General features: G+C 51.1%; 2 protein-coding genes across 8 annotated transcripts; both read left to right on the top strand.

Moving 5' to 3' along the window:
* Atosb (atos homolog B) lies at window positions 1-13,160 on the top strand. Of its 7 annotated transcripts, none has more exons than XM_052176326.1 (9): window positions 1-88; window positions 8,667-8,810; window positions 9,051-10,019; window positions 10,575-10,633; window positions 10,801-10,906; window positions 11,032-11,190; window positions 11,412-11,480; window positions 11,575-11,750; window positions 11,888-13,160. In XM_052176326.1, the coding sequence occupies exons 3-9, from the start codon at window positions 9,126-9,128 to the stop codon at window positions 12,039-12,041; spliced, it is 1,617 nt and encodes a 538-aa protein (XP_052032286.1). In that variant the 5' UTR covers window positions 1-88; window positions 8,667-8,810; window positions 9,051-9,125; the 3' UTR covers window positions 12,042-13,160. The 7 variants fall into 7 exon arrangements, with proteins under 7 accessions (XP_052032286.1, XP_052032289.1, XP_052032290.1 ...); XM_052176329.1 differs by lacking the exon at window positions 1-88 and adding an exon at window positions 5,377-5,422; XM_052176330.1 differs by lacking the exon at window positions 1-88 and adding an exon at window positions 5,430-5,724 and having other exon boundaries at window positions 10,804-10,906.
* A 911-nt stretch (window positions 13,161-14,071) lies between these two features.
* Window positions 14,072-17,454, top strand: Stoml2 (stomatin like 2). Its single transcript, XM_052176322.1, has 10 exons — window positions 14,072-14,204; window positions 14,425-14,562; window positions 15,039-15,138; window positions 15,272-15,330; window positions 15,424-15,525; window positions 15,669-15,803; window positions 15,930-16,074; window positions 16,202-16,281; window positions 16,489-16,617; window positions 17,185-17,454. The coding sequence occupies exons 1-10, from the start codon at window positions 14,160-14,162 to the stop codon at window positions 17,311-17,313; spliced, it is 1,062 nt and encodes a 353-aa protein (XP_052032282.1). The 5' UTR covers window positions 14,072-14,159; the 3' UTR covers window positions 17,314-17,454.
* Window positions 17,455-19,507: the final 2,053 nt, after the last annotated feature.

Raw genomic sequence — 19,507 nt, 5'->3', positions numbered from 1 at the left:
GGTTTGCAGGCCCAGGCTGCAAGGAGGTGCTCAGTCACTGTCCCAATCCACTACCTTCTCAAGTGCCATAGGACCCACGGAACTACAGGTGTGGGGCGGGGTGCGTGTGGAAAAAAGAGACAAGGCCGAAGGTGGGCTTGGGCAGACCTGAAGTAGGGACCACCGCTAGCGAAGAAAAGAATTTGGAGATTGTTGCTCTGGAGTGGGTGAGGCGGGATTGGGGGAGCAGTTGGGGGCTTAATGTGTGAGCAAGGAGGTGTATTCTAGGGGCCGTTGTGGGGGAAGGGCGGGAGTGCTTTGTGAAAGTGGGAGGTACACTGTTAGGGAAAAGGATCACTGTCTGATGTGGAGGATTACAGGTGATAATTGAACGATTTGGAGGAACTTCGGGAGAACGGGGGTGGGGGGTGGGGGGGAAATATGTGGTGGAGAAGGGCTGGCGTTCCAGCGTATGGGAGAGTAGATGGGGTTGTTTAGAGAAAGAGGGGATGGGTTGTGGGGTACTGTATGAAGGCAGGAATTGTAGCCCCTCCTGCTGGGGTGAAATCTCAATACTTCTAGAAAGTAACATTTTGCATTGTAGGGAGTCCAGGAAGACATCTGTGGTCTATGTTCTAGGAGTGAGGCTGCTGGATTTAGCAGAACAAGTAGCCAGTCTAGTGTTACTGGCTGCTGAGCTCCTGACCCCACCTTCTGGCACGGGTGCACGGAGAGCAGGCAGGCCCTTCTGGCTACTAGCGGTTGTGTGACGGTGTCTTTTTCCTACCTTGAATCTGTAGCTAGCCCAGGCTAGGGTTCCTTCCCCGAAGTGTCTCTGGGGACCCTTCTGTCACTGGGTTCCTGTCAATCCCCAACCTAGTTCCTGTTCCTACAGAAGCCTGCTTTGGTCTCTGCCCACCCCACCCCGCCCCCTGCCCTGCCCTGTATGTTCTGGGTGTGATCATTTCCACTTCCTTCCTCACACTGGGGCCTGGCCTGCTTCTTGCTTGTCTAGGATCTGTGACCTGCTCCTGACTCTGACTGTACTTAACGGCCAGACACCCTGTAACCAGCATCCCACCCCCATTACCACCACCATCACCACCACCACCACCACCACCACCACCACCACCACTACCGCAGCCGCCGCCTCGGCCAGTAAATCCCAAGAGACTGATAGCCACATTTTACCTCTTGCCAGAAACTGACTTTCTCTCCCTTTGCCTCCCCTGGGTAAGGAATCAAAGGAGCCTCAGCAATTCTGGGGTTCTCTAGGAGAAATGCTGTATGCTTTGAGAGGTGGGACCCTATAATAACCCTGACCTGGGAAGGATAGAAGGCTCTAGCCCAGCTAGGGGATAAAGAGCGAATGTTTCCCTAAGGTCCAAGCTTAGAAGTAAGCCATCAGAAGAGACAGTGGGGCGCAGGGACTTGTAGGCCACTGTTCTTTTTGCCTCTAGATTGGCTTGGAGGGGGTGGGGAAGGGCTGCCTTCCACACCGTGACTGAATGAGTGTGACGGTGTCGCTGAAAGAGGCCCCAAGCCAGCCTTCTCTACAGCCCCCCAGTTGCTGAGTCTGCCTGAGAGGGGGAGGGGTGCTCAGGACAGACAAAGCCTTGGGGTAGGGTTGGGTAAAGAAGGGCAGGCTGGAGCCTTTTGAGGAGGCACTGATTTCTATGGCAACACTGCTTCCCAGACGCTCTCTATCGCAGAGGGGCGGGCCTAGGGCAGAAGCACTCTGCTTCCTCTGGGCTGGGGCAGTTCGTGTGGGTGGGTGGGGCGTAAAGAGAAAAGGCAGCAGTTTGCTATGCTGAGTATCTAGCCTTTCTGCTTCGGTGAGAGCAGCAGGGAATTCAGTGGCGTAAGCCCACCTCTGTGGTGGAAGAACAGCACAGCAGCCATTAGGATCATAAGGCCAGGCAGTAGGACTCCCCTATGGCCATTGCTTAAAAGCCATTTGATTGTTTATTTTGCATTTGAGACAGGTTGTTTTTTTTTTTTTTTTAGTAGCCCAGGCTGGCCTCAAACCCCTATGTAACGGGTGACAGATGCTGGGATTGTACATGTGTCCCCACCAAAACCAGCCCAGAACCTCTCATTTTACAAATTTGCACATTTAGCAAGCACTGGTCCCTAAAGCTGCACAGTGAAAGGACAGCAGGTAGGATCCACATTTCACCAGCGCTGCCCACTGTCTGACCCATTGTTTACTTGACTACATTTTATTGAGTACCTTTTATATGCCAGTCTCAGGGAATGTTAGTACACAGAGCACACTGCTGTTCTTATGGGGCTTCAAATAAGAGAGGAAGAGGAAGAGGAAGAGGAAGAGGAGGAAGAGGAAGAGGAGGAGGAAACTACTGTATATTTGTGAGAAAAAAAATTCTCTGGGTGATGGTACATGCCTATAATTACAACACTTGGGAGGCAGAGGCTGGTGAATCTCTGATTTTGAGGCCAGCCTGATCTGCAAAGTCATTTCCAGAACAGCCAGGGCTACACAGAGAAACCCTGTCTCAGAAAACAAGCAAACAAACAAAAAATTAAGTAAGCCAGTTATAGCTGCTATGCATTTAAAAGGGACGTGGGCAGTAAGGTGGTTCTGTGTGTCAAAGCACCTGCAAGCCTGATCTGGTCTTTGGGGTGTTTTTTAGATTTATTTATTTATTTATTATATGTAAGTACACACTGTAACTGTGTTCACACACCCCAGAAGAGGGAGTCAGATCTCTTTACAGATGGTTGTGAGCCACCATGTGGTTGCTGGGATTTGAATTCACAACCTTTGGAAGAGCAGTCAATACTCTTAACCACTGAGCCATCTCTCCAGCCCACCTAATCTGGTTTTAATCCTTGACCTCATAGTGACCCCATAGTGAAAGGAGAGAACCAAGTTCCCCAAGCTGTCCTCTCAACTCACATCTCTCTCTCTCTCTCTCTCTCTCTCTCTCTCTCTGTCTCTGTCTCTCTCTCTCTCTCTCACACACACACACACACACACACACACACACACACACACACGATAATCATGATGATGATGATGAAGAAGAGGAAGAGGGAGGAGAAGAAAATGTAATGTTTGTTTGTATTTTTTAAAGAGAGGGCCTTACTACATATGTAGCCTTGGCTAGCCTGGAGCTCCATTTGTAGATGCAGATCATGCTAGCCTCAAACCCACAGAGATCAACCTGCCTTTGCCTCCTATGTGATAAGATTAAAGGCATAGGCCATTATTCCCAGCAGTAATCTTTTTCTTTGGCTTTGGTTTGAAACAGTGTTTCTTTGTGTAGCCCTGGATATCCTGGAACTTATTCAGTAGACCAGGCTGCCCACAAACTCAGATCTGCGTGCCTCTGGGATTAAAGGCATGAGCCAGCCACCATGCTGGGCTCTAAAGATTTTTTTAAAAAAATATAATTCAGCATTTAGGAGGTGAGAACAGAAAGATGGAGTCCAGCCAGGATCATCTTCTGACATATAGGGTGTTGGAGGCCTAAATTACATGAGACCTTGTCTTAAAAAATTTTTTTTTTATTTTTAAGCCAGGCTGTGTCCAGTGGCACACACCACTAATCGCAGCACTGCAGAGGCAAGAGACAGCTGGAGTTATTAAGTCTGAGCTACTAAAAACTCTGTCTCAAAGAAACAAAGCAGAAACAACAACCCCCCACCCCCACCCAGTAAGCTGTAATCCCAACACTCTGGAGGCAAAACAGGGTTCAAGGGTTCAAGGGCAGCCTAGGTTATATAGCAAGACCTTGGCTCTACAAACAACAACAACAGCAACAACAAAAATGCAAGCTAGGAGTTGAGAGCGACCAGGTATGACCTCATGCGTGACTGAACCATGCTCTTTCCCCGGGGCATAGTGAGGCCTGGAACATTTTTTTATCCTGACTCCTTTAGTATTCCCCCTCTGATCTTTGTAGAAAACTAAAACCTGAAATCATAGTTAGAACAAAGGAGGGCTGCCAAGAATTTTCCTAAGATGTTCTGTCTTTTCTGTCATCTTTGTGAGCTTTGCTAAGGCAAATAGATTCTCATATTGATTCTTCACTGTGTTTAGGGCTTTGAGACGTTTTAAAATCCTGCTCCTTCGCAGTAGGAAATTCAATCTTAGGGAGTTGGGGTCTTTTTTAAGAGTTTCCTACTCATTAGAGGTAAGGAGAAAGAATCCTGGAGGACTGATGTTTGCTTGTATTAATTGTAGAACCCAAAGAGGAAGTAGGGAAGGGGGGAGGGCTCTTTTTACAGTCCAGTAATAAAGTAATGGTCCTGGGAGCTCATAGCATAGGTAGAGCATGGGCTTTCATTTGGTTCTGCTGTTTGTCCTGTTTCTGTGACTGCTAGGGAGGAAAGGCCTGCGTTGGTGACAACCTGTCTGACTTGCTGATAAGTTCAGAGGACAAGGTAGACAAGGCTATCCATTTTCTCAGGTTATCACCGAGAGCAGTCTCTCTAAAAAGTGTCTCTGAGTGCCCAGTCCTTGCAAGAATTCTATCCTGGTTATTTACAGAGCTAAGGACAAAGGTTAGGGATGCTGATTCTGCTGCTGCTTAATTTGGCTGACTCTGGGCTGGGCCTGGGGCCCGGTGACTCAGGGGGAGCTTGGTGAGTTTCGAGGGAGCTGTGAGTCATGAAGATGAACTTGGTCTCAGACGGTCTCTGGGCAGAAGGCCTTCTAACTCGCTTCTTAGGATGCTCTACTGCCTTGGAGCAGAGGCCTGGCAGCAAACCTGATCTGTGAAGAGTTTTGTGCTACAAAGACTAAGGCCCGAATCCCTGAAATTTAAATGTATTCCTATCTCAGGAGCCTCCTGAGGTCTCTGACAAAGACAAAAGGGGGGGGGAGGGTCAGGGAGAGGAGGCCAGTTTTTTAGTATGGATGGAGATAAGGTACAACTGTGGGTCTTTTTTTTCCTGCTCTTGTAGAATGCTTACTACATAGCAACAAGCCTCTTAACTTGAAGCTCTGTTTCGGGATGGGGGAAATGGACTTGGAGGTATGTGGGGTTAAGTTTGGTATGAGTTGGAGATTGTTGAGCTGTATCTGTGAACGCACTGGAGCTTCCTATTAATTTACTTCAAAACAGGAAGTGTGGAGGAGAAAGGTTTGTTGAGCCCTGAGAGCATGAAGTCTGAATGGGGTTAAATGACAGGGCAGAGACTTGCTTAGGACTTGGACAGAAAAAGGGTTAAGGAGGTGGGCAGGGCGACATTGGGTAGGCCTGCCCTTATGTGGACCAATAGGCGTGCGCCCCTTGGAGAGGGCGTGACTCACGCTTGAGGTTGCTGAGAGGCTGGCCTCCACTGGGCCAATGAACATAGTTGTTGCCCATGGAGGGTGTGGTCTGAGGGGGGCGTGGCAGCCGTGGTCGCAGTGCTGGGGGTGGCTGGGCGCTGGGCGGGGCGGGCGGCCCCATCAGCTGGTAGGAAATGGCCTGTGAGTCAGAGGGGCAGCTGAGTCTGCGGCGCGGAGCCGGGGCGGCCCCGGGGAGGGACCGTCGCAGGGAGGGGTGCAACAGCAGCTAGAGGGGGTGCGGACGCCAGAGCCCGCTAGTGTTGCACACGAAGCTGATCAGAGAAGGGCCAAGCAGATCAAGGCTCTCAGCCTAAGCTACCCTTTGTCTGGGTTGGGGGCCCGTAGTAGGGGGCACTGGTTATCCGAGGGGAGGGACCGGGACGGGGACGGGACGGAAGGGCCCGGAGCAGCGGCCACCGCGGCGGAGCCAATTTGGGAGCGGGGTGAGTGTGTACTAGGTGGAAGGATCAGATCTCCAAAACCTCTGTAGGGTATGGGGCCTGTCCCAGACTGTGAAGAAGGGATGAGAACCGATCTAGGAGGCTAAGCAGGGGGTAGGTGGGAGGAATCGACCTGAACGAGGAGTACAGGAGCCAAGGTGAGTCTCCCCGTCTGAGTTTGAAGGGATCCCTGAGGTCTCTATCAAGGGTGAAGGGCTCTAGGCCAGGAGTCAGAACGAGGGGGAAAGCAGAGATTGACCTTTCTACTCGCAGCAGTGGTCTTGGGAACAGTCACCCTAGCGTGTGTAGACATGTATGAGGACAAAATGTACAGCAGTGAGCAGCAGGACTCTGCCTAGGAGAAGAGTGGAAAACACGGATAGGAATGCTTCCCCTAATCGTCCTTAGGGTTAAAATGGGTGTTTTGAGACTGAAGGGAAGGATAGAATGAGCCTAGGTGTTCCTCCTGTGCCACAACCTCTCCCACCTCCCAGGTCTAACAAGTATCTGAGGGTACAGACCTCGTGGTATTCTGGGACTTGTTTTTGCTGGCTTTGCTCTCAGCATGTTGGGAGCTGTAGTCCTTGGCAGCCACGGTCTAGCACAGCTGTTTCATGCCAGCTGCTGCCCATCCCCAGCATGGAGGGCGAGGTTTGGCTTATACTGGCCTGTCCCCTCTCCCTGCAGTCCTACCCCATGAGTCAGCTTGAAGCTGGGTGGCAGAGGAGTGAGTCTTCGAGCATCTCTGGGCAGGGAGGGAACTAACAGGGCTCTGAGTGGACGAGCAGATGCCAGGCGTGCTGGGGTCAGGTAGGGCATTGTGTCATCACCTGGCTTCCTCGAGGCGAGGGCTCAGGAGGGCAACTGGGATGACCTGGAAATTGGGGTGCTCTGGAAAACGCCCTTCTTGAACTTTAAAGCCTGGGTGGAGAATAGGAGGGGAAGAAACGAGAACAGGTTAGACTGTCACGACACTGCCACCACTGGCAGTCTCCGCTTTCTGGCCATCTCACCCACATGAAGGATCAGAGTATCCTTAGGATCTCATTCTAAAGGGGCCCTGGTATGGGCTGAAGGGAAGGCGGTGGCTGATGGAAGAGATGCCCTCAGTCCCTAAGTATAAATGTCACCTTTCTCTCTGTCTCCTACCACAACACGAGTCGCTGCAGTTCCCCCTGTACAGTTTATCTCTCCACTCTTCACCTGTACACTGTTTTCTCTCCATTGTCAGGACTGCTAGCCAGATCGCTGGTGCTAGTATTTTGGCTTTTTTGAATCTTTGATGTGTGTTTTACCTGAGCTTGCAATTAGCCTGGGGAAGAAACACAGACCTCAGGTCTGACATAATCAGAAGTGAACAGAAGTATCATCGGGTTACAGAAAGTAGTTATTGACACTGTCTTATGGAAGTCTTAGATGAGAGAGATCTTTTGGAGGGGAGTGACTTTGACTTTGAGATATCCATGAAAGGCATGGGAGAAAGTATTTTATTTATTTGTTGGGTTTGTTTTGTTGTTGTTTTCTTTTCCGGGAGACTCGGTTTCACCAGGCTTGCTTTGAACTCAGAGATTTGCCTGGCTCTGCCTCCTGAGTGTGTGGTCTGCAGGTGTGTGCAGACACCCCTCATCTTGTTTGTTGGTTTTGTGTGTCTGACATAGGATGTCTTAGACATCCCCATCTGACCCAACTGTCTGGTGTCGTGGGAAGTCTGGCTGTAACCTGGTTTTGGTTTGTCTCTTTTTGTTATTTTTGTTTGCTTGATTTTTGACCAAGGACCTCTCAAAATGTAGCTAGACTGGTCTAGATCCTCCTGCCTCGGCCTCTAGCATTAAGCTAAAGGGCATTGTGGTTGGTAGTACTCACAGACTGCTGACCAAATAAGGATGACAGTGGCGACAACTGACCTTCAACTTGATAGTCTGGTCACTTAATGGTCTGTGAGGACCATTTTTGTACCTTGGCAACAAAGAAATGCTTTAGCTTTTTTTTTTTTTTTTTTTTTTTTTTTTGAGTGTTGGTCGTGCTGTGGGGGAGGGGCATGGAGCGATACTCCAGTTGTTTCCAGTTGACTGCTTGCTGCTTCCTTATCTCTGGTTTGCAGGGCCTGGGGGGAGGGGTGGGAACTAGAAAGTGCCTTCTGGCAGTGTTCTCTCCTTCCACCACTAGTTTTTGGTTAGATTTCTTTTTTGTTTTGGGGAGGATTTTTAGGGTGTATATGTGTGTGTGGGGGGGGGGTGGTAACAGGGTTTCTCTCGGTAGCCCTGGCTGTTCTGGAACTCTCTCTGTAGACCAGGCTGGCCTTGAATTTAAAGAAATCTACCTGCCTCTGCCTCCTGGGTCCTGGGATTAAAGGTGAGTACCACCAATCCCAGCACCACCATTTCTTTTCTCTGTTAAAAGGACAGATTTCTGGGGAAAGTTCGGATTTTAATGTGAAGGGCTGGCGTGAAGCTGACTTGAGGTCTGCAGTTGTGTGATGGGGTGTGTCTATCTGCATGACCTCTGCCCTTAGCTCTCTCAGTGGCCCCTTAGGATAGACATGGAGATGAGTGAGTTGATGGGTGGCCTTGGGTAGGAGGAGTGCATCACTGCCCTGTCCACCTACAAGCTGACTTGGAATCTCTCTGATCTTTGGGGCATCTTATCCCCTGGTATTCAGGGCCAGTTCCCAAGATGGAGACCCTGACAAGTGCTCTATCTTGCCTCTGCTCATTTCTCACATCCTTAATACAGTCAGCCAAGACTTGCTTCTCTGTTGAGTCCTTAGGAAACCCAGTTCTTCTGCGTCCGCCCTAGGTCTCCAGCCTGCCTCTTCTGTTTCTGAAGAGCTTGTCCCAAAGTGGGATGGTGTCTTGGTGTATGTGCTGATATAGTGGCCTATATTAGTGGGGGGATTTTACCATTGGCTGCAGGGATCCTGGCTTATATTTTCTCTTTTCCCTCAGGGTCCAACTGAGCCCAGGAGCTGCACGGAATGGTGGCAGTCACCTTGCCGGTGCAGTGGGCATGGACCAGACTGCAAGCTAGGGGGACACGACATCTGACAGGAAGAGAGGACACACACCCAGGCTTGAGGCTTCTTCATCGGGGTAACTTCCAGGAAAAGGCGGGGAGGGATTGCAAGTCCAGTGGACTGGAGCTGTGTGTATGCCCCTCCGGGAGTTCTGAGAGTGGTCTCTGACGCCCATAGCCCTGCCCGGGGATATGGACAACTTTACCTTCACAAACTGCTCAAGGTCATCCGTTGAGGACTGAGGGAGAATCTGAAAGTGAGCCGGAAGAAAGAAGACTCCTTGATCCTCCTGACCTCCTGTTTTTCTTTTCTACAGATGTCCCCAGGCCCCGCAGCCCAGGCCCAGCATAAAGGCCGTGTGGGGGGGCCCCCCTGACCCAAGGGGGGCTTCATGCGCCACGTGCAGGCGGAGCTGTCTCCATCCTCAGAGCCAGAGGCTGGCCCTTCACAGCCTCCAGTCAGACAGGGGACCCTCCAGGGTGGCCTGCTCATGGGCTACAGCCCAGCAGGGGGGGCGACATCCCCCGGGGTCTACCAGGTATCCATCTTTTCCCCTTCAGCTGGTGCCTCCGAGCCGCCTAGGGCTCTGAAGCGGCCGGCCCCTCCCACTGAGGGTCCCCGGGAGCTGAAGCGAGGCCCTGGGCTGGGGGCCAGAGAGGGACTACCCCCTGAAGAACCATCTGCTGTGGGACTCTTGAGCCCAGAGGGACTTGGTCTGGGACTGGGTGTGGCTAGCCAGCATTTCTCCCACCGTGGCCTCTGTGTTGTGGAACAGGGAGGTATTGCCACCTCATCTTGGACGTCAGGGACCCAGAGTACCCCCTGGCCCTCGTCAAATGCTTCCTGCAATACTTTGCACACCAGAGACTGGGCTTTCCCAGATCAAGGGGGACAGGGGTGCCTGGGGGAGTCTCCAGGGCCAGCCCCTTCAGGCCAGCTGCACACACTTGATACTGATTTGCACAATCTTGCACAAATAGGGGGAGAGAGCCCAGTGGCTGGGGTGGGCACCGGAAACAACCCCTGGCCTAGGGAGTCCGGTGGAACTGCCAATGGGCACAGTCCCGAGCACACACCCCCTGGCCCTGGCCCTCCAGGCCCCTGCCCCACCAAGCGAAGGCTGCTGCCTGCTGGAGAAGCCCTTGATGTCAGCTCTGAGGATGAGGAGCCAGCCCCTCGGAGGCGCCGGGGAACCCCGAGCTGCCCTCTTGCTGCCAATAGTTCTGATGCCAAAGCCACACCCTTCTGGAGCCACCTGCTGCCTGGGCCCAAGGAGCCTGTTTTGGTAAGCCAGTGGGCAAGTCTGTCTTTCTTTCTCTTTCTTTGGAGACACGGTCTGCTTATGTATCCCGGGCAGACCTAGGGATGCCACAGATGACCTGGAACTACCTCTCCACCTTCCAGTTGCAGTGTTGGAATCAGAAAAGGCACGTGCCAGCACACCTAGTGTATGTGGTGCTGTAGCTTGAATGTAGATTGAACCCAGGGCTGTATGCCTGAGTCTTCGGACAGCTTCCTACACAGACACTTCAAAAACGGAGCTAGATCTCCAGTCTCCTGGTTTTGCTTTCTAAGACAAAGTCTCAAATAGTCTAGAGTGACTTCAAACTCCCTATGTAGCCAAGGATGAGTTCCTCCTCCCGTCTCCACCTCCTAAGTGCCACCTCGTCTGTTATCACACTAGCCTGCTCTCATCTACTCCTAAGACGACGTTGTGTAGTTGTGTAAGTGAAGGTGGAGGAGACCTAGAGAGATGTTCTTCTGAGAACTTAAAATGACCCCTTGTCCCTAAATATGTCTGGCCTTCATGAAGTCTCTGTTCTCAACACTTTCACCATAGGACCCAACAGACTGCAGTCCCACGGGGCGGAAGCTGAAAGGCGCCCGTCGCCTGAAGCTGTAAGTGATCAGATCCCCTCTCCTCTGGCCATGAAAGTGGAGGCAGAAGTCTGGAGTTTTTCCCAACACTATATGTAGTGGGGAATAGAAGAGAGTGGTACCCAAGGATGGGACAGGATTACTCAGGACACTCAAGCCCACTACTGTGTCTTCCCCTCTCTTCCCAGAAGCTCCCTTCGAACTCTCCGGAAGGGGCCAGGCCTGCTGAGCCCTTCCAGTGCCTCCCCTTTACTCACTCCTGCTGTCAGCCGGACCCTGCTGGGCAACTTTGAGGTAGGTCCTTTTGGGCTTTGTGATGAAGGGTTCCTGGGAGGAATTCGATGGTGGAATGTGCCCCAGACGGACAAGGCAAAGACCTGGCGTGGCTCTCAGATGTGTCTCCTCCACCCTAATACCAGGAATCATTGCTTCGAGGACGCTTTGCACCATCTGGCCACATCGAGGGCTTTACTGCAGAGATTGGAGCCAGTGGGTCTTACTGTCCCCAGCATGTCACGCTGCCTGTCACCGTCACCTTTTTTGATGTTTCTGAGCAAAATTCGCCGGCCCCCTTCCTGGTATGATATAAAACTGACCCCAGAGTTACCTCAGAGGGCTTGGGTGGCAAGAGGCATTCCATGTTCTCCTTCTAGGAGTGAGTCCGGGTAAGATGGGAAGAATTCTGGTCTAGAGTGGAGCCAAGTCCAGGAGGAAGTGTTACAGAGTTGTTAGCATTTGGTGCTCATGACTGACTTCTAGTTCCTACCCTGCCTAAGATCTTGGTTTATGATCTTCCTAGGGAGTCGTGGACCTGAATCCTCTGGGGAGGAAGGGTTACAGTGTGCCCAAGGCGGGCACCGTCCAAGTGGTGAGTGAAGTGCCGGGTGCCCTGAGGGAGTTGATGTGGGAAGAGAGGAGACTCAGTCAGTAGGCCCCACCAACCTGGACTGTCCTGTCCCCAGACCTTATTTAACCCCAACCAGACTGTGGTGAAGATGTTCCTTGTGACCTTTGACTTCTCGGACATGCCTGCTGCCCATATGACCTTCCTGCGCCATCGCCTCTTCTTGGTGCCTGTAGGTGAGGAGGGAAATGCTAGCCCCGCCCACCGCCTCCTCTGCTACTTGCTGCACCTCAGGTAAGCACCGGACCTGCACCCCACCCCACCCCAGAGCTGGAGAGGCTCAGGCATCTATCCCTGGCCCCTACCCTCAGGGCTCCCCCTTTCTCCTCCAGCGGCCGGATGCTGACTTAGCTCATGCTTTCTTCCCCCAGGTTCCGGAGCTCTCGCTCTGGCCGCTTAAGCCTGCATGGAGATATCCGCCTGCTTTTTTCCCGCCGGAGCCTGGAGCTGGACACAGGGCTCCCCTATGAACTACAGGCTGTGACTGAGGCCCCCCATAATCCACGTTATTCACCTTTGCCCTGATTGCAAGCATTCTGAACCTAGGTGGGCCCCAAGCCTGCCTGTCCTGCACCATCCTGGACAGGGCAAACTGTGGAGAAATGGCGAGAGCCCCTTCAGGCTTGGATTAAAGTCCTCATCACGCTCACACCCAAATTGGTTATTTGGGTGTTTAGAGCTTCAGTCCTTCCATACCCTTTGTGCTCTGGGTACCCCATGTGCCTGGCCCCTCCTTTGGGTCTCCCAGGCCAGTTTAGGGAGGAACCAGAGCTACCCTGAGATTGTCCCAAGTTCCCAGGCAAGTAATGCCAGCGTTGCCTCCCTGTCCTGGGCAGGGCCACTTATTATTTTATTTATTTTTAATTTATAATTTATTCAAATTGGATTGCCTTGGTGACCTCCCAAACCTGATCATTGGCACCGCCCCACTCTCAGATAATTGCTCCAACCTCAGGACTTGAAGAAGCTGATGTCCGGCAGGGGGAGAGCAGCTCTCCTCTGGCTAAGGGCAGAGGGTTTATTCCAGAGGAACTGAGTCACTTAGCCAAAGACTCAGCTTCCCTCAGTTTTCTCTATTCCTTTTCCCTTCCCTGCCCTTCAACCCATCTTGGAAAGCCTGTGTGTATGTGTGTGTGTGCACGCGTGTGTATGCAGCTGTGTGTGTGTGCATACAAAGTTGAGTTTGTGTAGTTTGTGTGTGTGAGAGAGAGGGAGACAGACAGAATGTGCACGTATGTGTCACACAGGGGTTTAACCACCTCCTACCTAGGGCTCAGACTCAGCTGTCCCTCGCCTGCCTGTGTCTTCTTGCTTTGGCGTCCTGACTGAGGAAGGTGTCCAGGGACAGAGTCGGGCCTAAGGACTGGGGAACCTCCTCTCACCTGACCAGACTCTGACCCACCTACCTCAGCTGGGATGAGGGGTGCCCCTCATTCAGTCATGGTTCCCAGTTACTCCTCTCCCCACTTACAACTCTGACCCAGCCTCAAGCCTTAACTCTTGGGGCTTGGCTGAGGGGAACAAGCATTTGCTGAAACTTGAAAAACAAAACAAAAAACAAACAAATAAAAAACAGGAAAAATTGTACCTGGTACATTTTTTTTAAGGAAAAAAAACAAATAAATTCTTGTTTGGAAACTTGAACTAACCTCTCTTTTTTTCTGTTTTCAAGAGGCTGGGGATGTGGGGGCCTAAAGGGAGCTGGAGTTCTGACATCAGGCTCGAACCCATGAAATCTTAGGCTAGGATGAGCTAAATCTTGGACCATAGTCTTATTCCTTTTCATATAAGGTGCTGGGGGCTGGCTGGGTAGAGTGAAGGGACAGAAGCTAAAGTCTGAGAATCTGGATTCTCACACTGATTCTGCAGTTTAGGCCCTCAAAACCTCAGTGTCGTATATGTAAAATGAGGAGGATGAGGAGGATGCAGGCCTCTTACAGCTTGTATTTGAGTGTCAGAGACCTGAGCAAGGTGACATGTTCCAGACAAAAATAAAAGGTTAAGGCTCTTTGTTGCCCTCTGTATATACGGGGATCAGACCTGACCGTTTCTGGCTCAGAAAATATGAAAAGAGCTGTTGATGCCTTGGGAAAAGAGAGAAGGGAGAAATCTCCGCCCAGTTGTAAGGCAAAGTTAGGCCTCCTAGTTACCATGACAACGGGAATGGGGTCAGTCCCCAGTGGGAGAGCTGGGCACAACAGCATGACTACCCAAGAATGTCACTATGGCAACCACGGGCAACTACTAAGCGCCAATCCATTGTCGTTATGTGACAGATTAGGGAGGTTATACAGGAGCTGGAGGGTAAACTGAGTCACGGCCGTGGGTACAGAATTTGGTTGCCGGTGTTTCTGTACCACTTGCAAACAGAATATTGCCTCAATTTCTACCAAAAGCTTCTTAGATTTTGAGAACCAGAACAAACTTGCACTCTCGGGCTCTCTCTTCAAAGTCTATGTTTCCCAGGGAATGATTTGACGTACGCCCACTAGTGGGGGAAACGGGGTGGGGACGGCGGACTAGGGCGCCGGAAGTACGTCGGGCGGAGTGGAACAGCCGGAGGAAGGGCTCGGGTTCAGGCTTCACGAGAGGCCGCTCTGCTCCACCTCTCGTTGGTTCCGGAGGTCGCGGAGGCTGTGGGAAATGCTGGCGCGCGCGGCGCGGGGCACTGGAGCCCTTTTGCTGAGGGTAAGAACGAGGCAACCTTCTTCTTCAGAGGCTCGGGACAGAGATCACGTGGGTCTTCAGCTAGGAAGGCGTGGGATTCTAACTCTGGGGATGGACTGGGGTCACAGGTCATGGTCCCCACGCGAGTCCTTCTCCGGGGATCCCTGGGGGTCGAGCTGCCTTCCGGAGAGGGATGTAGGGTTCCGCGGCGCGTCGTCAGCCTGCTGTGGTCTTTCCTCAGGGCTCCGTGCAGGCTTCTGGCCGCGTTCCGCACCGCGCCTCCTCCGGACTGCCCCGAAACACCGTGATCCTGTTTGTGCCACAGCAGGAGGCCTGGGTGGTGGAGCGAATGGGCCGATTCCACCGCATCCTGGAACCTGTGAGAACCTGTCTTGCCCACCTTCAGCCAGCCTCAGCATCCGATCTCTTACTCCCGTGCGAGTGGGACTTCCTTGGGGCCCGTCTGCACTTTTAACCTGCCGGGACCAGTTCTAGCAGAGCCCAGTCTCCTGAACGTTGCCCTGCTTCCCTATTACCTTAGTAACCCACAGGCTTCCTACCATACTCTTAGCCCTTCCTCTCTGCCTAGAGCTAGCAGCAGTTCTTGCTGGCTCCCGTTCTGTTGACGTCCAGAGGCCTAGTCTTTCATTTTTGTACTCTTAGGTTTCCCTAAGTACAAAACTCTTAGGGAAACCTAAGAGTACAAAAATGACGCCTCAGCCTTTGAGGACATGTCTTGGTAGAAGGAATTGCTCTCACATGTTTCTGCGTGACTTTATTCCTTACTCCAGACTTAGCTCAGATTTCAGGTTGATTACCCTCACTCTTCTGAGACTCTGTGGCTCCTCTTCCCAGGGCTTGAACGTCCTCATCCCCGTGTTAGACCGAATCCGGTATGTGCAGAGTCTCAAGGAAATTGTTATCAACGTGCCTGAGCAGTCAGCTGTAACTCTTGGTGAGAGAGATGGGGCGGCAGGGATGTGCTTAGTGCATTAGGATGTGGTTGCTCTAGATGCAGGCTTAGGAGAGAGCCAGCTGGGACCTAGCGGCCACACTGCCTTCCTTTTCTCTTCTGTTTGCTCCTGCAGACAATGTAACACTACAAATAGATGGAGTCCTTTATCTGCGCATCATGGATCCTTACAAGGTATCTGCCCAGGCTTTATCTAGCCTTCTGAATTGCCTCTCCTTAACAATCCTGTGTCTTTAGCTCTTAGCCTAATAATACCTGCCCTTTCAGGCAAGTTACGGTGTGGAGGACCCTGAGTATGCTGTCACCCAGTTAGCTCAGACGACTATGAGATCAGAGCTCGGCAAACTCTCTCTGGACAAAGTTTTTCGGGTAAGCGGGCCTGGGCCTGAGTAAGGGCTTCAGGGCACATACGGTCGCATCTTGTGTGGAGAAACAGACAAGCCAAGGGCCTTCCCCGTTCAGGCTCTCGATAGAGGCACCGACCTGTGCTGCTCATGTCTCTCTTCCTCTAGGAGCGCGAGTCCCTGAATGCTAACATTGTGGACGCCATCAACCAGGCTGCCGACTGCTGGGGTATCCGATGCCTGCGGTATGAGATCAAGGATATCCATGTGCCACCCCGAGTGAAAGAGTCCATGCAGATGCAGGTGGGGAAAGGGTTTGGTTACCCCAGTACCACTGAGGCTAGAACCCCCGATTGTGGTAGATAGAGTTGTAGGTCCTGGTTAGAGTTTCTCCTGGCTGCTTCTTGATGGGGTCATTCGGGCTTCCAGGTAGAGGCCGAGCGGCGGAAGCGGGCCACAGTTCTAGAGTCTGAGGGGACACGAGAGTCAGCTATCAACGTGGCAGAGGGGAAGAAACAGGCCCAGATTCTGGCCTCCGAAGCGGAAAAGGCTGAACAGATAAATCAGGCGGCAGGTGAGCGGTGGGTTAGTGGCAGACGGAGGAGCAGAGCTTTAAAGGTCAGGGCTGGGACAGAAGCTCTGGGCGTCTCTGATTTCATGGGTCAAACTACCGTGTTTTTTGTTTTTTGTTTTTCTTTTAGGAGAAGCCAGTGCAGTTCTGGCCAAGGCCAAGGCTAAAGCTGAAGCGATTCGAATTCTGGCTGGGGCTCTGACTCAACACGTGAGAGGCTGATGGGCGGGGATGGGAATAGATGGTAGAAGGGCTTCTCTCTTCTATCCTGGTGGGGAGTTCCTGACATTGTGGCTCCATTAGGCCAGATTATGTGAGCTTTGTGTTAGGATTTGTGTAGCCCTTTTTCCAGAAATGTGACCTTTCTCTTCCTGTCCCAAATCCCTGGCCTCTGATTTTTGTGCATCGTGGCTATAGAATGGAGACGCGGCAGCTTCCCTCACTGTGGCTGAGCAGTACGTCAGTGCATTCTCCAAACTGGCCAAGGATTCCAACACAGTCCTGCTGCCCTCCAATCCCAGCGACGTCACGAGTATGGTGGCTCAGGTTAGAGCTCTTTGAAGAGAAGCATGCAATAACAGTATCAGGAGCTAAGAATGAGTGTTTCTACTCACTACTGCAGATGACTGTCAGTGTTGGGAGTCGCCCTGCTTTGATGGTTTGATGGAAGAGACTTAGAATTGTTTGCAAGGCTTAGAAAACTGAGGCTTGAAGGATAAGAAAAAGCAAGGGGCTGGGTGTGATGGTGCATGCCTGTCAAACCAGCACTGGGGAGGAGATGCAGGAAGGTCACAAGTTACAGGCCACCATGCAGCCTTGTCTCAAAAAGAAAGAAAAAAGAAAGAGAAGAAAAGGATGATAAAGAAAAAATGAAAACTAAAGCTTTATTCTGGAGGTGTGGGCAAGTGCCCGAATTTTGTGAGTTCAAGGCCACCCTGGTCTACAGAGTGAGTTCTAGGACAGCTAGGACTACACAGAGAAACCCTGTCTCAAAAAAGAAAGGAAGGAAGGGAAAAAGAGAAAAGAAAAATCAAGAGTTGAGCAGCCCCTTTGCCGGTTTGGGACAAAGCTGCCGTGTCTTTATCACGCTTTCTCTCTGGCCCTTCCCCACAGGCCATGGGAGTCTATGGGGCTCTCACCAAAGCCCCAGGGCCCGGAGCCCGGAGCCCCAGCGAGAACAGAGGAGGTGTCCAGGCGGCGGATACAAGCATTGAAGAACTGGGTCGAGTCAAGCTCAGTTAGTGGAGAGGACTCGGCCAGGGAGGCTCGGGGCCGGGAGCAGTACTCACATTCTGGCTCCAGCCTCCTGGCCAAATTTTAGTTTTTATTTTTTTATTTGAACTTAATAATCATGTAATAAACTCACCAGTGGCAAATCGGAAACTGTCCTCTTTGATTGGGGGATGAAGTTAGGAAAATCATTCGGGTTTTCTTTGGATGTCCACTCCCATCCTTCAGTCCAGGTAGGTCTGAGGAGTTGATTCTCCGTGATGAGGATTAACTTCATGTGAAGTGAAACCATCCTGTCTTCAAGAGAAGCCTTTGCTATATGGGGTTAGAGCATGTGTCTGCTGATTTGCCAGCTGCGAGAGTTGCCCCTTCCTGCTAAGTGGTGCAGGTGTTCGGGGGACATACGGGAAAGAGGACTGCCTTGGCGTTATGGTGTGGCCGTCCTAAAGGACTGAGGGCATAGAATATTAAGATATCGATTAGGGTTTACAAAAGCAGGTGAGAGACAGCCACAGAGATGCTGACTTAGCAGGATGGTGAGATCAAGGCCAATTTGAAGTACTTAGTGAGACCCTGTCTCAAAGCAACAACAACAAAATTGAGCCCCAGCAGTGTCTGCTCTTACAGGATCTACAGTCAGGTTGGGAATACAGGGAAGCAGAGAGTGATAGAAAGTCATAAACAGGTAAGGCGGCTCTGTGGGTAAAGCCTCTTGCTGTGCAATCCAATGACCTGAGTTGGATCCAGTATTTTTAAGTTACAGTGCTCTGATGAAGGGAATAATACAAGGAGTTCCAGGAAACCTCGCTGAAAATTATACTTGAGCTCGGGCATAAAGGAGAGGAGAGAGACCCATTTGGTGATGTAGAAATGAAGGTGTGCAGAGTTCACAGATGCTTGGAGGCAGAGCATATCCAGCTTATGAACACAGGAGCTAAGAGACTGCTGGGGCTGGGTCAGTTACCAGAGCAAAGCAGCAGCAACTAGGTGCGTTACATGTGAACTTGTAGGACCCCCGTAGGAAAGTGCATTTACTAAGAAGACAAAAGTTTTTTTAGGAGATACAACTCGCATACCATACAAATAACCCACTTTATTATTTTCTGGAGCTATGGTTGCAGTGTGTAGCCCAGGCTGGTCGTATGCATATGACATAACCTGCCTTCACCTCCCAAGTGCCATCATACTTTGCCAGCTTACCAATTTCATATTTGGGGCTTTGGGGTTATTTTTTGAGTGTTTGGTTCTTTGGTTTTTCAAAACAGGGTTCTCATTGGACAGTGGTGGCGCACGCCTGTAATCCCAGCACTCTGGGAGGCAGAGGCAGGATTTCTTGAGTTTGAGGCCAGCCTGGTCTACAGAGTGAGTTCCAGGACTGCCAGGGCTATACAGAGAAACCCTGTCTCAAAAAAAAAAAAAAAAAAAAAAAAAAAAAAATCAAAACAGGGTTCTCAGTGTAGGTCTTGACTAGAACTAGCTCTGATGACCAGGCTGGAACTCAGAAAGATCGGCTTGCCTCTGCCTCCAGCGTGTTGGGATTAAAGACATGTACCACCACTGATGCTATGTTTTAGTGACTGTTTTTGAGACAGTGTCTCCTGTATCCCAGGCTGGCCCCAGACTAGCTGTGGATCAAGGATGACCTTAATTGTTCTGGCCTCTGCCTCCCAAGTGCTGGTGTTCCAGATGTGTGCAACTGCTCAGGTTTTCTGGAGTGCTAAAGATCACGCTGAGTTAGCCCAGGTTTTTGTGCTTGCCACCACCACCTGTCATGCATAAGGTTTTACTTAGATGTTTATTTTTTTTAAAGATTATTAAATCTTTAAATGTATATATTTACAAAATTATATATACAGTGACTACACTGTAGCTGTCTTCAGACACTGGAGAAGAGGGTGTCAGATCTCATTACAGATGGTTGTGAGCCACCATGTGGTTGCTGGCATTTGAACTCATTACCTTCAGAGGAGCAGTTGGTGCTCTTACCTGCTGAGCCATCTCTCCAGCCCTTAGATATATTCTCAAAGATAGGTTTTAATTTATCTTGGTGTCTCAGTTTGTCTTTTTTGTTACTGTGATAAAATGCTCTTGACAAAAAACATCTAAAAACCCAAAACATAATCCACACATCAAATGAGGTACAAGAAGAAAGGAGGAGTGGCCCCTGGTTCTGGAAAGACTCAGTGAAACAGTATTCAGCAAAACC

This window comes from Apodemus sylvaticus, chromosome 3, assembly GCF_947179515.1.
Source record: "Apodemus sylvaticus chromosome 3, mApoSyl1.1, whole genome shotgun sequence".
Classification (NCBI taxonomy): Eukaryota; Metazoa; Chordata; class Mammalia; order Rodentia; family Muridae; genus Apodemus; species Apodemus sylvaticus.
Note: the sequence above shows the minus strand (reverse complement) of the source record. Positions and strands in the feature narration are given on the sequence as shown.

Coding starts and splice junctions, on each gene's coding strand:
- Stoml2 (XM_052176322.1), top strand. CDS start 14,160: ATGCTGGCGCGCGCGGCGCGGGGCACTGGAGCCCTTTTGCTGAGG. Junction 15,139..15,271: donor GCAGTCAGCTGTAACTCTTG/GTGAGAGAGATG, acceptor TTGCTCCTGCAG/ACAATGTAACACTACAAATA. Junction 15,804..15,929: donor AAGAGTCCATGCAGATGCAG/GTGGGGAAAGGG, acceptor TCGGGCTTCCAG/GTAGAGGCCGAGCGGCGGAA.
- Atosb (XM_052176326.1), top strand. CDS start 9,126: ATGCGCCACGTGCAGGCGGAGCTGTCTCCATCCTCAGAGCCAGAGGCT. Junction 10,634..10,800: donor GGCGCCCGTCGCCTGAAGCT/GTAAGTGATCAG, acceptor CTCTCTTCCCAG/AAGCTCCCTTCGAACTCTCC. Junction 11,191..11,411: donor ATTCGCCGGCCCCCTTCCTG/GTATGATATAAA, acceptor TGATCTTCCTAG/GGAGTCGTGGACCTGAATCC.